The 14,422-nt window shown below is 36.5% G+C and overlaps 1 protein-coding gene and 1 pseudogene across 1 annotated transcript; both read right to left on the minus strand.

Annotated features, from left to right (window-relative positions):
* Window positions 1-5,352: 5,352 nt before the first annotated feature.
* Window positions 5,353-6,317, minus strand: LOC125135973 (olfactory receptor 2W1-like). The gene has a single exon (XM_047796554.1). The coding sequence runs from the start codon at window positions 6,315-6,317 to the stop codon at window positions 5,373-5,375; it is 945 nt and encodes a 314-aa protein (XP_047652510.1). The 3' UTR covers window positions 5,353-5,372.
* Window positions 6,318-13,060: 6,743 nt separating this feature from the next.
* On the minus strand, window positions 13,061-13,451 carry LOC125136558 (cytochrome c-like; annotated as a pseudogene).
* Window positions 13,452-14,422: the final 971 nt, after the last annotated feature.

Here is a 14,422-nt window from a genome sequence, read left to right on the forward strand (position 1 = left end):
CTTCACCAACACTTATTATTTGTTGTTGTTTTGGTAATAGCCATTCTAATAGGTATGAGGTGATATTTTATTGTGGTTTTGATTTGGATTTCCCTGATGACTAGTGATGTTGAACATCTTTTCATGTATATATGTTGGCCATTTGTATGTATTCTTTGAAAAAAATGTCTATTTAGGTCCTCAGCCACCCCCTTTTTTAGCCTCACTCATGGCATATGGAAATTTCCAGGCTAGGGATCAAATCCAAGCTGCAGCTTGTAACCTATACCACAGCTGCTACAATGTTGCATCCTTAACCCACTGTGCCACAGCAGGAACTCTCAGCCTATTTTTAAATTGGATTATTTGTATTTTTTGAGTTGTATGAATTTCTTCTATATTTTAGACATTAACCTCTTATCAGGTACATGGTTGGCAAATATATTTTCCCATTTCATAAATTGTCTTTTCATTTTGTTGATTTTTTTTTTTTGCTCTGCTAAGCTTTTTAGTTTGATGTAGTTCCACTTGTTTGTGTTTTTTTTTTGACTGGACTTTTGGTGTCATATGAAAGAAAATTATTCAAAGAGCATTTACCTGTACTGACTCACTGTATATCAAACAGCTTGGCTCCTTTGGTCCTGGTTCAATTCTCTATGGGATTGTGAGAGGATGGAGGCACTCTTCCTCTTGTGTCTGACTCTTGATTTCTATGTTTCCCCAAGAGATCTTGTTGTTTGGTTCCCACTGTGTGATGTGGCAAAATTTTATTCTCAGGCCTGTTGCACCACATCTTTGCAGCAAATTTATGAATTAGAGATGAAGGGGCTATTGAGAGCACGTAGGTGGAGAGCACCATCTTCTGGGGAAGGAGCGTAATTACAAAATTCACTTTTTTTTTTTTTTTTGGTGGGGCCGAGGGTAGGGGTCGGTTGGAAGATTGATTGGTGAAGGAAAAATTGTCCGATACACTACAGAGATGGGGATCTTCAAGAAAGAAAAGGGAACGGTAATCAGCTTCTCCAGAACTTCACGCCCAAGCGATTCCACCAGAGTCATTGGGCTGGGAGCTCTCTGACGGAGATGCGTGATTTTCGGACTGAAAACCTGATAACGAAGATCAGTCACTCAGGGAGACCAAAAGCAGGGCTCCCTGGGACGCGATTGTAATGAAAAAGCGGGGAGGAAAGTCCCTGTCCTTATAAGGACGACAACGGTCTGTGCAGAGATCTGGAATACTTAGTTCTCCGTAGAACTGAACTGTCAGTGCCACTGCCTTGGAGGGCCGTTTTCAACAGCACCACCTTGTGGCACTAAGCAGAAATGGCAGTAGATAGACAAGGCTCCTTTCCTGGTTGGATGTGCTTGCTAACTGAGAAAAACTTATTTTTGGAATTTCAAATTTGGAGATCATTCTGGGGGAAAGGAAGCCCAAAATGGAGACATGGATGTCCTGTTAATATTGCAGTTGGGGGCTTATGAAGAAGTTGGAAACTAATGACAGTAAAGAAAAGCACTGGGCTGTATTTGTACTCAGAGTTCACTATCAGCAGGATACAGTGATACTGAGGATAGAAACATTTCTTTTGATATTTTGGTTGGTGCACAAGAACTTACAATCCATCATTTTCATGTGGATACTGTAAATCTGCACTTAAAATCTTAGGTAAAATAGGTTAAAGTTACATTATTTTTTGACAGTATTTCTTTTGATGATATTTCTGTATCTTAAAACAGACATAATTTCTCTTGAATCCTCAGTTACAAAGGAAATCTACGGTGTTATAGATTAGTGATAATAGTGTAATCTTTAAGAAGTATCTGCTATTTCTGACAAATGCCAAAAGCTAGTATTATTCTCTCTCACAAAGGAATTTTTTTCCCTTTTAACGAAGATCTGCCTTTGTTTAATAGAACTGAAAGTATAGACCAGAAATAGCCTCACATCAGTTTATGTCAGGTGGTGCTGCCAATAGAGTTATGAAAAGTTTTAGTTTTCTAAGAATAAATAAATGAGACATCTGTTTTCTTAAATTTCTGATAACATTGTGTTATTAAACTTAAAAAATAGTATGCCAGGAAATTCTCAGTGTTTTATACTGATTAATGGAGGCTATTATTGAATCCAGGTTTCAGTTAACTAATCTAGAAGATTATTAACACCCCTCTACAGAGCCTGGATATGTTTACCCTTTTAATCAGTTTGGCTCCGGGGAGTCTTTCTTTTAGTCATCTTTTCAAACAGGGAAAAGCACATGCTATAACACTAACATAAATATTATTTTCCCACTGTTTTTTTCTTTATCACCATCTCTCTTCTAATGAAAATTTAATACCACAGTTATATTGTATATCTGTTTATGCACAGTGGCTCCTCGGAGGACCACCAGTCATTGTACTTGCTAAGATTTTTGTTACTCCCCAGGAGTCAGTTTTTGCCCCCTTGGGAGTGTATATCTGATGTGAATGCATACGTTGGAAGAAATAAAGCAGGATACTGAACGTGACCCAAACTTTACTATGGATAGGCATAAATTAAAAGGAAATTCTGGGGTATGAGATAATGAGCAACTTTTTCTTTTATTTCTTCTCTTTTTCTAGTTTCCATACTTATATGTACCTTCAAAGGATGCTGTGAAGGTTCTACAGTGTTATGAGTATGAAGGAGAAAACTATACTCTCCTTCCCTTCCTTTAAATCTCAGGTTTCATGTGTCGTAAATGTTAACAAAAACCTGAAGATATTGCTCCAATACTCATTACCTAATGGACATTTGTCTTATTCTTCAGAATTAATAACATTTTCATGTAGATTTATTAAAAAACTGTTCATTTAATTATTCTACAGACATTTATTGAATATATAATTCATGTTAGAAAGCAATTTGGATACAGCAAAAATCACACATGAATATATGGTTCTTTGTTGTTGAAAAGCTCACCAGTGCCTTTCACTCAAACATACATATGAAAAAGTAAGTAAAATAATATAATGCCATAAAAATGATATTGTCATATTTTGGAGGGTATTCTAGAGATGGATTGGTGAGATTTCTAAGGACTTTTCAGATGGGATAAGATTTCAACTTGAGTGTTGAAGACTGAGCAAGAAGTTTTTAAGTAATGAATCAAATGCCTGTGAAGATTTGGGATTAGCCCTTTTCACAAATAAAAGTTGATACTCATTTCCAGTGGCCACAATGTCATTATTTTGTGTTTTTCTCCTTACATAGTTCTTACAATACCAGAAAGTATACCTTGTCTTTTTGTTTTCCCTGTCTTTTAAATATTTTTATTTTATTTGTTTTCAAACAATATAAACAAATAATATGCACCAGTGGCATATGAAAGTTCCTGGGCCAGGGATTGAACCCTTGGAGAGACAAAGCCAGATTTTAACCCACAGCATCATAGCAGAAATTCTGTTTCCCTTATCTTTTGATGACATCATCCTCTTTCATATTCTTCAGTTTTTACCAAGGCTTACACAACTGACAATTTGAAAGTTACCTGCAAAAAGGAATTAAATCTTAAAATAAAGGCATGACATTCTCATTGTGGAAGTTTGGAAACCACAGGGATTAAGGCTGGAGAGAGAAGACCACAAACCCCTACTCTCGCCCTCCCTCTAAATCAAGCAGGTGGTGGTGGCTTACTTTGCCTTTGAAATGACTTAGCAGTGACACTGTAGATGTGAGGAGTCTTTCACTGGCACAGAGGATTTTCTGTCTCTGAAACGGCCAACTTGGAGGGAAGTTTAGTTTAGTCTCCAGCATAGAGATCCCCAGATTGTGACTGTATTTACCAGTAAAATAAAGTAAAAAAAAAAAAAAGAGGTTATTAAGGTTTTCTCTTGTCAGGTAAGAACATCAAGCCACTTTCCGATAAATTACCATCTAGTACCACCTGAATTCAATGAAAGAAAGAACATTATAAAGCCAAAGTGCAAAAAGGTAGTACTACATAAATACCTGTTTTTCCTCTCTTTTTGGCCAAGGCATAGAGCAGCTCGATGTGGGATCTTTTCCAGACCAGGGTTTGAACCCAGGTTGCAGTGGTGAAAGTGCCAAGTCCTAACCTAAGTAGACCATCAGAGAACTCTCAGGAACAACCTTTTATAGTGATTTCATTTAACCTTAATTGAAACTTATTTTCCTCCTTTCTCCAGATTGGTTTAAAAGAGAAAAACAAAGGAAGGTCTTTCATGGACTAACTCTGATCTGGAGCCTGACATCTGGGACATTTGGAAACTACTTATCTAAAAGCTTTGTGAAATCCACCCTTCTTTCACATACCTATCAGACAGGAAATTAAAAATCTATAAAACCATGTTAATTTTCTGTTTGGAGACATGGTCTCCCTATTCTCTACAACAGTGGTTCTGAAACTTTAGCCTTGTTGGAAAACATAGATTGCTGGGTCCAACCTCAGATTATTGATTCAATAGGTCTGAGGTGAGTGTAAAGTGGGGCCCAAGAATTTGCTTTCCTAGTAACTTGCCAGGTGATAAAGATGCTGCTGGTCCAGGGATCACACAGCACTACAGGGAAAAGCCTATACTCCTTATCAGGCCATATAAGGGTGAAAGCTAAGTTCTCAGAACAGATCCAAAAATACAGTGGCTTAATTAATATTAAATAATATGAAAGCTTTTTTTCTCCTGTAATAATATGGAGGTGTTTCTCCTGATGAGGTTATTCTGTTCCCATTTTACTGTCTGTGTCTTACGGTTTTTGTGAAAGCTAGGTACCCTTCACATTCACATTCCAGCCGAGAGTAAGGAGAGGGTGGAAGGTGAGAGCAAATGACCCAGAATTGGCACACCTCACTTCCCTGGCATTGTGTTGGCAAACAAGGCCAGGCTGGAAAATGTAATTTGTAGCATGGAATCCTTGTGCTCAGTTGAAACTTGAGGCAGAAGGTGGAATGGGTATTAGTGGACAATTAGTTTCCACCACAGAGGCTTCTCTGACATTATCAGGTGAATGAAAGAGTGTTATTTCTAATAAAAGTGGTACATCTGGGAAGAAAAAAATTAGTATGATCTTACACTAGAGGAGATGCTCATGTGAAATCTTTTTCAATTCTTTGTAACATTACTGTACTTACCACATTTCATAATTATGTATTTATTTATCTGTAGCCCCTGATTAGTCTTGAAGCTTTTTAAATGCATAAGCATGAATTATATTTCATTTATGTATTTGTATCTCTGTCTATCTCCTTATCATTTCTACTTCCCATTTATTTACAAAGTCAGTTTTTAGTACAATTCTTGGTACATGGTAAACAGACAAGAAGTGCTCTTTGGATAAATTAATTGATTCATCTTCTGTTGGTAAAGGTCAATATTATTTTTTTTTGTTCTCTACATTCTGATTTTTTCCCTCTAATTCATGATTTTGCTGCCCATTTTTGTATCCATAGTATTTTCTTTATTGCACTCTTTACATCTTTGTTTCTTAAAGTGTATATCAGAGGGTTAAGGCTGGGTGTGACAATTGTGTAAAAGAGAGTAAAGAACTTCCCCTCATCTTGGGAGGTGCTGGAATGTGGCTTCATGTACATATAGATGATTGTTCCATAAAACAGAGTTACTACTGTGAGGTGGGAACCACATGTATTGAAGATCTTTTGCCACCTTGCTTCTGACTTGATCTTCATGACAGCTTGAGTGATAACTACATATGAAATCAGAATTAGCGATAGAGGTACTAGAAGAAATACCACTCCAAGAGCAAAGACAACAACCTCAATTACTTTTGAATAGACACACGCCATCTTGATCAATGCTGGCATCTCACAGAAAAAATTATCCACCTTCTGGTGCCCACATCTTGGCAACTTCAAAGTCAAGGTGCAAAGAATTAAGGCACTGCCAAGGCCACCTAACCAGGCGGTCAGCACCATCTTCTGGCAGAGCTGAGAGTGCATTATTACTGTGTAGTGAAGAGGTTGACAGACAGCAGCATAGCGATCATAAGCCATCACAGCCAAGAGAAGACATTCTGTGGCTCCCAAGTCAAGGGCAAAGAAGAATTGGAGCACACATCCTCCATATGTAATAGACTTTTTTGGACCCCATAGATTTACCAGCATCTGGGGGATAATGCTAGTTGTATAACAGAGGTCCAAAAAAGACAAATTGGATAAGAAGAAATACATGGGAGTATGGAGCTGGGTGTCTAGGTAAGATACAAGAATGATAGTTGTGTTTCCTACCAGAGTTACAATATAGAAGATGAAGACAAATGCAGAGATGATGCGTTCTAATTGGGGCCGATCAGAAAAGCCCAGAAGGATGAAGTCTGTCCTGGAACTTCCATTGCTGGCTTCCATTGCTCCTTATGAAAGGCTAGGAGGCAATACCATGGTAACAAAAAATAATGTCAGCCTTAGGTAGAACTGAAAATCTCCAAAGTTTGTCATGGATATCCAAAACTCACTTATTTGCGTACTTTCTCCATTTTGGAAAATCTCATATTTAACATATCTCTTGTGTTCATTTCCCAAAGTCTGTCCCTATTTAATCATGTCCAGCATGGTTTTAAAAATACCATGTCAGGAATTCCCGTCGTGGCGCAGTGGTTAACGAATCTGACTAGGAACCATGAGGTTGCTGGTTCAATCCCTGGGCTTGCTCAGTGGGTTAAGGATCTGGCGTTGTCGTGAGCTGTGGTCTAGGTTGCAGATGCAGCTCGGATCTGGCGTTGCTATAGCTGTGGTGTGGGCCAGCGGCAACAGCTCCCCTTAGACCCCTAGCCTGGGAACCTCCATATGGCCTGGGAGCGGCCCTAGAAAAGGCAAAAAAAAAGACAAAAAAATATGTCAGACCCAATCACATTGAATTGTAAATCATTGAAAAGAGTTAATATTCTATGTCACTCATGGTTTTATGTTTTAAGTAATAAATCTGTAAAATTAATTATGCAGTTTTAAGAGTGGGATATATTTTGAGGAGTTCTTCCTTAAAACCATGGCATAAGCATCATTTGATCAGACAAATATTTCTCTTGAGAACGCGAGGTAAAAGTAAAGTGACATTTTCTTGGGATAAGCTTCACCATTTGCTAACAGAACACTTTTCCATATTCACTCCCAAATGTCTAAAGCTCAGCTTTTATAATCATAATCATAATTATCATCACCACCAACTGCCTCCTCTTATTTTTCCTCCTCTTCAACATTGAAGACACTATTGCTCTCGTATCAATTTTGATGCTCTCTTCTCTACTATACTGCCTTTTTTTTGATGCCAGGGGAAAAATCCTTATTCTTAACCTTTATTTACATGTTCAGAGGCCATATGTTTCTTTGAACACCTTTTGTGAATGCTCTTACACCATCTCAGTGGCCTTATTGGTTTGTTGCAGAGTTGAAAGTTGAACTAATTCCTTCAGAACCTTTTGGTTACTGAATACACATAGCAACAGTCGGTGTTAGCACCTGCTCATTTGGCCATTCAGCAAAATTAACAAGGCAGGTAATTCAAATAAAAAGCAGTTTATTAAACAATCGGTGGGTTGTTCCCCATGGAATTCACTAATTTCATGAGTTGATCCTCTGGTTGCTTTGGAATTCTATAGGTAAAACTATCACTTAATTTTGACTCTAACAGAATACAGATAAGGGATAAAACTACATCAGTCTTACTATTTTTGAATACTTATATCATCTCATTAAACAGATGGAATGTTTAAGTACTGAGTTAGTTTATGAACTCTTTAATGCATATACTTTCTGACCATGGACTTCAGACCTAAGATACTGTACATTTATAGTGTCTTTGGGGCCAAGGAACAATAACCTATTTGTTGCAGTTATAATAAAACAAGGTAAAGATTTGTTATAAGCCTTTTAGTTAGACCATTATAATGTTATAATTATGAAGAAAGAACTGTTATTTCCAATTAGTATGAGATATAGATGTAGTTCTTCTCACTATGAAATGGACATTTAATTAATGAGTGTTCAGTTTTTGTGGAGTAGATGTCAGCTAAGTTAAGCATAGTGCTTAAGAGCAGAGTGAGTGCTTGGGATCAAATCTCAGCTTCACCCCTTAGAAGCAGTATGTCCTTGGCAATTTATTTAACCTGTCTGTGTGCTAGGTTCTCTTTGTGTTAAATGAAGGGAGATTGTGAGGGTTACTATTTGTGAAAACTTGAAACTGTGCTTGATTCGTATTTAATTCTAAATATGAAAAACTATATTCACCTGGCCAAAATCATTATTCTCTATCCTTTATTCTCTTCCTTTTTCACACTGGTGATTCATCATGATAGTCTAGATCTCAACTGGAATGCTTAAACATTTTTTGGTTATGATTTTTAAAGTGTACAAATATAACACAAATTACAAGCACAGATTGAATCCATAAGCCTCAGAGCGAGGAGAGGACTTGAACTTCAAAATGCCTTGATTACAAAAGGCTCTTGGCTTTTTTTTGACCGCTTAAGATTGGGATAGTGTTAGGGATCAAAAGGCCATACAATTTTAGAGTTGAAATGAACCTTGGAAGCCATGAATCCAAGCTTCTGCCCTGCATCAGAGATCCTTCCACGGAATATTCACACAACTCCTGTTTTCCTGCCTTCATTAACAGGGAAGTCAATTGCACATGAAGCAACCTCTTTTAATCAATGTCTCTTACTTACTTATGTTGAACTCAAAGATGCCTCTTTGTAACATCCAAGAATTGACTTTTTTAAAAAAAATTCTGGAAATAAATACAGAAAAGTCAATTTGACATGGCTTCATAAAAATAATTTTATTATAAAATAAAACATGAATGCAGAAAGAAAAAGTAAAAGCTTGATAAGCTAAGGTGAATATTCTTGTAACTAAAACCAAGTTAAAGAAATAGAATGCTGCCAGCCACCCCAGGAGCTTCTCTTTGTGCCTCATCCCAATCACAACCCTTCTCTGTCCCCCAAAGTATTGCTATCCTGTTTATAGTAATCACCTTGTATTTTAATAGTTTAAACACTCAAATGTGTATCTCCAGACGATATTATTTAATTTGACTCATTAAAAATTTTAATATATATTTTAAGTCTTTAAATTTTTTATTATAGTTGATTTAAAATGTTTTGTCTATTTCTGCTGTAGATCAGTGACCCAGTTATACACATAAACACATTCTTTTCCTCACATTATCCTCCATCATGTTCCATCACAAGTGATTGGATATAGTTCCCTGTGCTATACCGCAGGATCTCATTGCTTGTCCACTCCAAATGCAGTATTTTACATCTACTGACCCCAAACTCCCTGTCCATCCCACTCTCTTGTGGGATGTGGTTTCCCCTTGGCAACCACAAGTCTGTTCTCCATGTCCATGAGTTATGTTTCCTTTCTGTAGATAGGTTCATTTGTGCCATAAGTCTTTTTTAATAGCAGAATCTATTATTAAATATACTCTTAGATTTATGTTCCCAGACTGTATGATCTTTAATTACAATGCTTTTCTGGTTTTTAGCCATTGGATGCATTATGGTTTATTAAACGCCTCAGATTAGTGAGTTCATAAGTGAGCAAAGTACTTCAGGTGTGCTGCACTGTTGAAGAGAATAGCAAGTGTCTATGGTCTGTGTACATTTCCTAGAATATACATTAGCTAGGTTTAGCAGGTGAAAAACATTACTGGCTAAATTTAAGCTTTGGATTATATAAGGCCCCAGGTATCCTTATTAGAAATGATGTCAATCCAGGAATTACACTTTCTATAATTTAATCTTGTGAACCCACATATAGGACTTTTTATTTTATTTTTTATATACTTTTGTTTTTTATTTTTTTGCTTTTTAGGGCCTCACCTGCGGCATATGGAGGTTCCCAGGCTAGGGGTCAAATTGGAGCTGTAGCTGCCGGCCTATGCTACAGCCACAGCAGCACAGGATCCAAGCCACATCTGTGACCTACACCACAGCTCACAGCAACGCCAGATCCTTAGCCCACTGAGCAAGGCCAGAGAATGAATCTGTGTCCTCACGATGCTAATCAGATTTGTTAACTGTTGAGCAATGATGGGAACTCCAAGGACTTTTTATTTTTTAATTAAAAAACTTTTTTTTTTTGTATTTTTAGCTGCACTCATGGCACATGGAAGTTCCTGGGGCAGGGGTTGAACATACACCGCAGCAGTGACCTAAGCCACTGCAGTGATAATGCCAGATCCTTAACCCACTGTGCTACAAGGGAACTCCTAGGACTTTCCATTTTACATTAACATTTTCCATGTTGGCTTAAACCTTTAGGTCTAAAATTTTAGATATTATTTTAAATTTAAAAGTCAATGTGATATAAAAATTAGAACATGAGCTGAAGAAATAGAAGTTAAAAAAGAGGCATGCTATATTTTAATTAAAATTCACCCTTTCATTTTTCATGGTATGGACTTCAGTTTCTAATATTGTAGCATAATTTTACATTTTACTTTCTTCAGTGAAACTTAAGACACATGAACTAGATATATTTAAACATAACTTGAGTGTACACAATGATATGGAGAGAAAACTAGAAACATAAAAATTTCATAGTTGTGTAAAATTTTGTAAAAAATGAAAAGATATTAAATGGATATTTCATTAATTGTAAAGTAAGATGTATTGCTCTAGCCATACAAAATCAAAGCAGAAATCTATGATATAAAAGTAGTTAAGACTCCAGACTCTAGAGTCAGACCACCTGTGATGTTATAACAACAGACCTCAGCTACTTTCTCACTGTGTGAACTGGTACAACCTAATTACTTCTTTCAGCCTGAGTTTCTTCATTCTAGTAGCACCTGCTTTGGAGAAGGGTTTGTGCGGAGGATTAAATGATATAAATATCCAGTAAGACGTTTTACAGATAGAAAACATTCCGTAACTCAAAAAATCCACTAACTTCTCATGTTGAAATTTAATATAATATTTATTCCTGAGATGACATTAGTATATTGGTATTTATTTATATCTCATGTACCTTTCACATCTTTGCTTTCATGTTAGGCTGAGGTCTAAAGTCTGTGCTATGTAGGATCTGTTTTCTATTTCATGTCTTCTTCTGTTAGAGATAGCAGGGTATACTTACCAGAAAACAAAAACATTAAAACATATTTAAGTGCTTTCATTAAGGGAAGAATTCACAGTTCTCACGCTCTTAGGTAGTCCAGATGTTCTCATGTTCCTATGATGATCATGCTTCAATTCACTGACAATTCAGAAAAATTGTTTGGCAAGTTACTGAGTCCATGAAATACTGAAATAGCCACCAGTTTCTTATACTAACATCACAGTCATGGTCACATTTGAAAGCAACAGCTCAACTAAGATTTCGTAGACATCTCTAATGTGGATGTTGTTGGAGAAAAACTAGATGTGGGACTAGTTGAAGAATTAGGTTTCGTTAAAGGTGTTTTTGATAGGCTATTTGTAGTCTTTTAGTGTGTCCTCTTGTTAAACACATTTATAGATAGATTTCTGTCTAATTAAAAGAGTACTGTGTTGGTCTATAACTACTACAAGAATTGTAATTATATAGAAGGGAAGTATTTGTATACAGCTTTAAAGGCTATTACGTTGATGTGGTTTAGACCTTGGGGACTGGTGCCCCACAGAGGTAATTAACAGATCTTTTAATTTTTTTTTCTGTAAGGATTTTTCCAAAAATTGAAGTATAGGAGTTCCCTCATGGCCTAGCAGTTAAGGATCTGGCATTTTCACTGCCATGGCTTGGGTCATTATTGTGGCAAGGGTTCAATCCCTGGCCCAGAAACTTTCACATGCTGCAAGGCAGCCAAATAAATAAATAAAAAATTGAAGTAGTAGTCAGTTTACAGTGTTGTGTTAGTTTCAGGTATATAACACGATGCTCCAATTATACATATATATGTATATATGTATGTAATACACACACACAGACACATATTTCTTATCTGTATTATATATATGTACACACACAGACATATATTTCTTATCTGTATTTTTATATATATATATATATATATATTACTTACAGATTTTTTTCTCTAATAGGATTATTACAAAATATTGGGTATAGTTTCCTATGCTACGCAGTAGGTCCTTGTTGGTTATCTTATGTATATGTGTGTGTGTGTGTGTGTGTGTGTGTATGTTAATCCCAATCTCCTAATATATCCCTCCCCCTTTAGTTTGTTTTCTATGTCTGTGAGTCTCTTTCTGTTTAGTAAATAAGTTCATTTGAATCTTTTTTTTTTTTTAGATTCCACATATAAGTGATGTCATATGATATTTGTCTTTGTCTGGTTTACTTTACTTAGTATGATAATCTCTAGTTGCATCCATGTTGCTGCAAATGGCATTATTTCAAATCATTTTTATGGCTGAGTAATATTCCATCACACACACCCCCCCCATATCTTCTTTATCCATTCATCTTTTGATGGACCTATAGATTGCTTTCGTGTATTGGCTATTGTAAATAGTGCTGCAATGAACATTGAGGTGCATGTATTTTTTTGAACTATGGTTTTCTCTGGATATATGCCCAAGAGTGGGATTGCTGGATCATATGGTAGTTTTTTTTTTTTTTTAGATACAGATAATTTTAATGAAATTGGCATATTTAAGACCAAAAAGATAAAGGGGACATTGTCAATTTGTCTTCAGCTCATGCCTTAACGGGCTAGTGAACACAACTTGAAACACAGGTGAATCTTGCTCCATTCTATGAGATAGTGAAGGGATCTTCTCACTATTTAAATATATTAATATAACCAGTTATATAAATCTAAATATAAAACCAATCTCCTATAGGTTCTGAGAAGGTATTCACCATTTTCCCGAAAAGTTTAATACTCCACATTCAAGTTTAATCATCTCTGTAGAAGGGGAAAACTGTGATAGTACTTGTTGAATTGGAATTGCTACTAAAATTAAAAAAGCTGACCATATTCATTTAGCCACCAACCAATCTTAGTTAAATCAGGACCATCCAACAGAAACATTCCATCAGCCATACATGGTCTGAATTCTAGTGTATGAGATCAATTTAACTATGGTACACATGAAAGTCATGAGACATTTCGGTCTTGTAATAAATAAGGCGGTGGCCAACCTTTACTCATTAGTAGCTTTTTTGAGATAAGCTACCAAGTCTTCCCTTTTTCCCTTCTTCTTATGCCAGCAAAGATCATTTTTGTTCCAGGGATGTACTTCTTGGGATTCTCCAAGTACTCCATCAGCGTCTCCTCTCCCCAGGTGATGCCTTTGTTCTTGTTGGCATCTGTGTAAGTGAATCCAGGAGCCTGACCTGTCTTCCACCAAACACACCATGGAGGTTTGGACCAGTCTTGTGCTTGCCTCCGTTTTCTACAGTATGGCACTGGGCACACTTCTGAACAAAAATCTTCTTGCCCTTCTCAACATCACCCTTTTTAAAAATCGTTCTTTCTCCGAGCTCAACAGACAAGTGGCCACTCGCAGCCCGGACGTTCCGCTTTCTACTCATATGGTAACTCTATTTTTAGTTTTTTATGGAATCTCCATACAGTTCTCCATAGTGGCTGTACCTATTTATATTCCTACCAACAGTGTAGGAGGGATCCCTTTTCTCCACACCCTCTCCAGCATTTATTATTTGTAGACTTTTTGATGATGGCCATTCTGATCGGAGTGAGGTGATACCTCATCGTAGTTTTGATTTTACATGCCTGTAATAATTAGCAATATTGAGCATATTTTCATGTGTTTTTTGGCTGTCTGTCTTCTTTGGAGAAATGTCTATTTAGATTTTCTGCCCATCTTTTGGTTGGGTTGCTTTTTTTTTATATTAGGCTGTATGAGCTGTTTATATATCTTGGAAATTAATCCCTTGTCAGTTACATTGTTTGAAAATAATTTCTCCCAGTTTTTAGGTTTTTTGCTTCGTTTACTGTTTCTTTTGCTGTGAAAAGGTTTTAAGTTTAATTAGGTCCTGTTTGTTTGTTTTTGTTTTTATTTCCATTACTGTAGGAAATGGATCCAAAAAAATATTGCTGCGATTTATGTCAAAATGTTCTGCCTACATTTTTCTCTAGGAGTTTTAGAGTATCTGGTCTTTAATCCATTTTGAGTTTATTTTTCTATATGGTATAAGAGGATGTTATAATTTCATTTTTTTGCATGTAGCAGTCCAGTTTTCCAAGCACTACTTATTAATGAGATTTTTTTTTTTTTTTTTAATGGCTGCACCCACGGCATATGGAAGTTCCCAGGCCAGGGACTGAATCCAAGTCACAGCTTCTGTCTACACTGCAGCTGCAACAATGACAGATCCTTAATCCACTGTGCTGGGCTGGGGGTCAAACCTGTACAGTGACCTGAGCTGCTGCAGTCAGATTCTTAACCCAATGCCGCCACAGCAGGAACTCAATTAATGAAATTAATGACGCTGTCTTTTCTCCATTGTTTGTTCTTGTCTCCTTTATCGTAGATTAATTG

This window comes from Phacochoerus africanus, chromosome 9 (genome assembly GCF_016906955.1).
Source record: "Phacochoerus africanus isolate WHEZ1 chromosome 9, ROS_Pafr_v1, whole genome shotgun sequence".
NCBI classification, from domain to species: domain Eukaryota; kingdom Metazoa; phylum Chordata; class Mammalia; order Artiodactyla; family Suidae; genus Phacochoerus; species Phacochoerus africanus.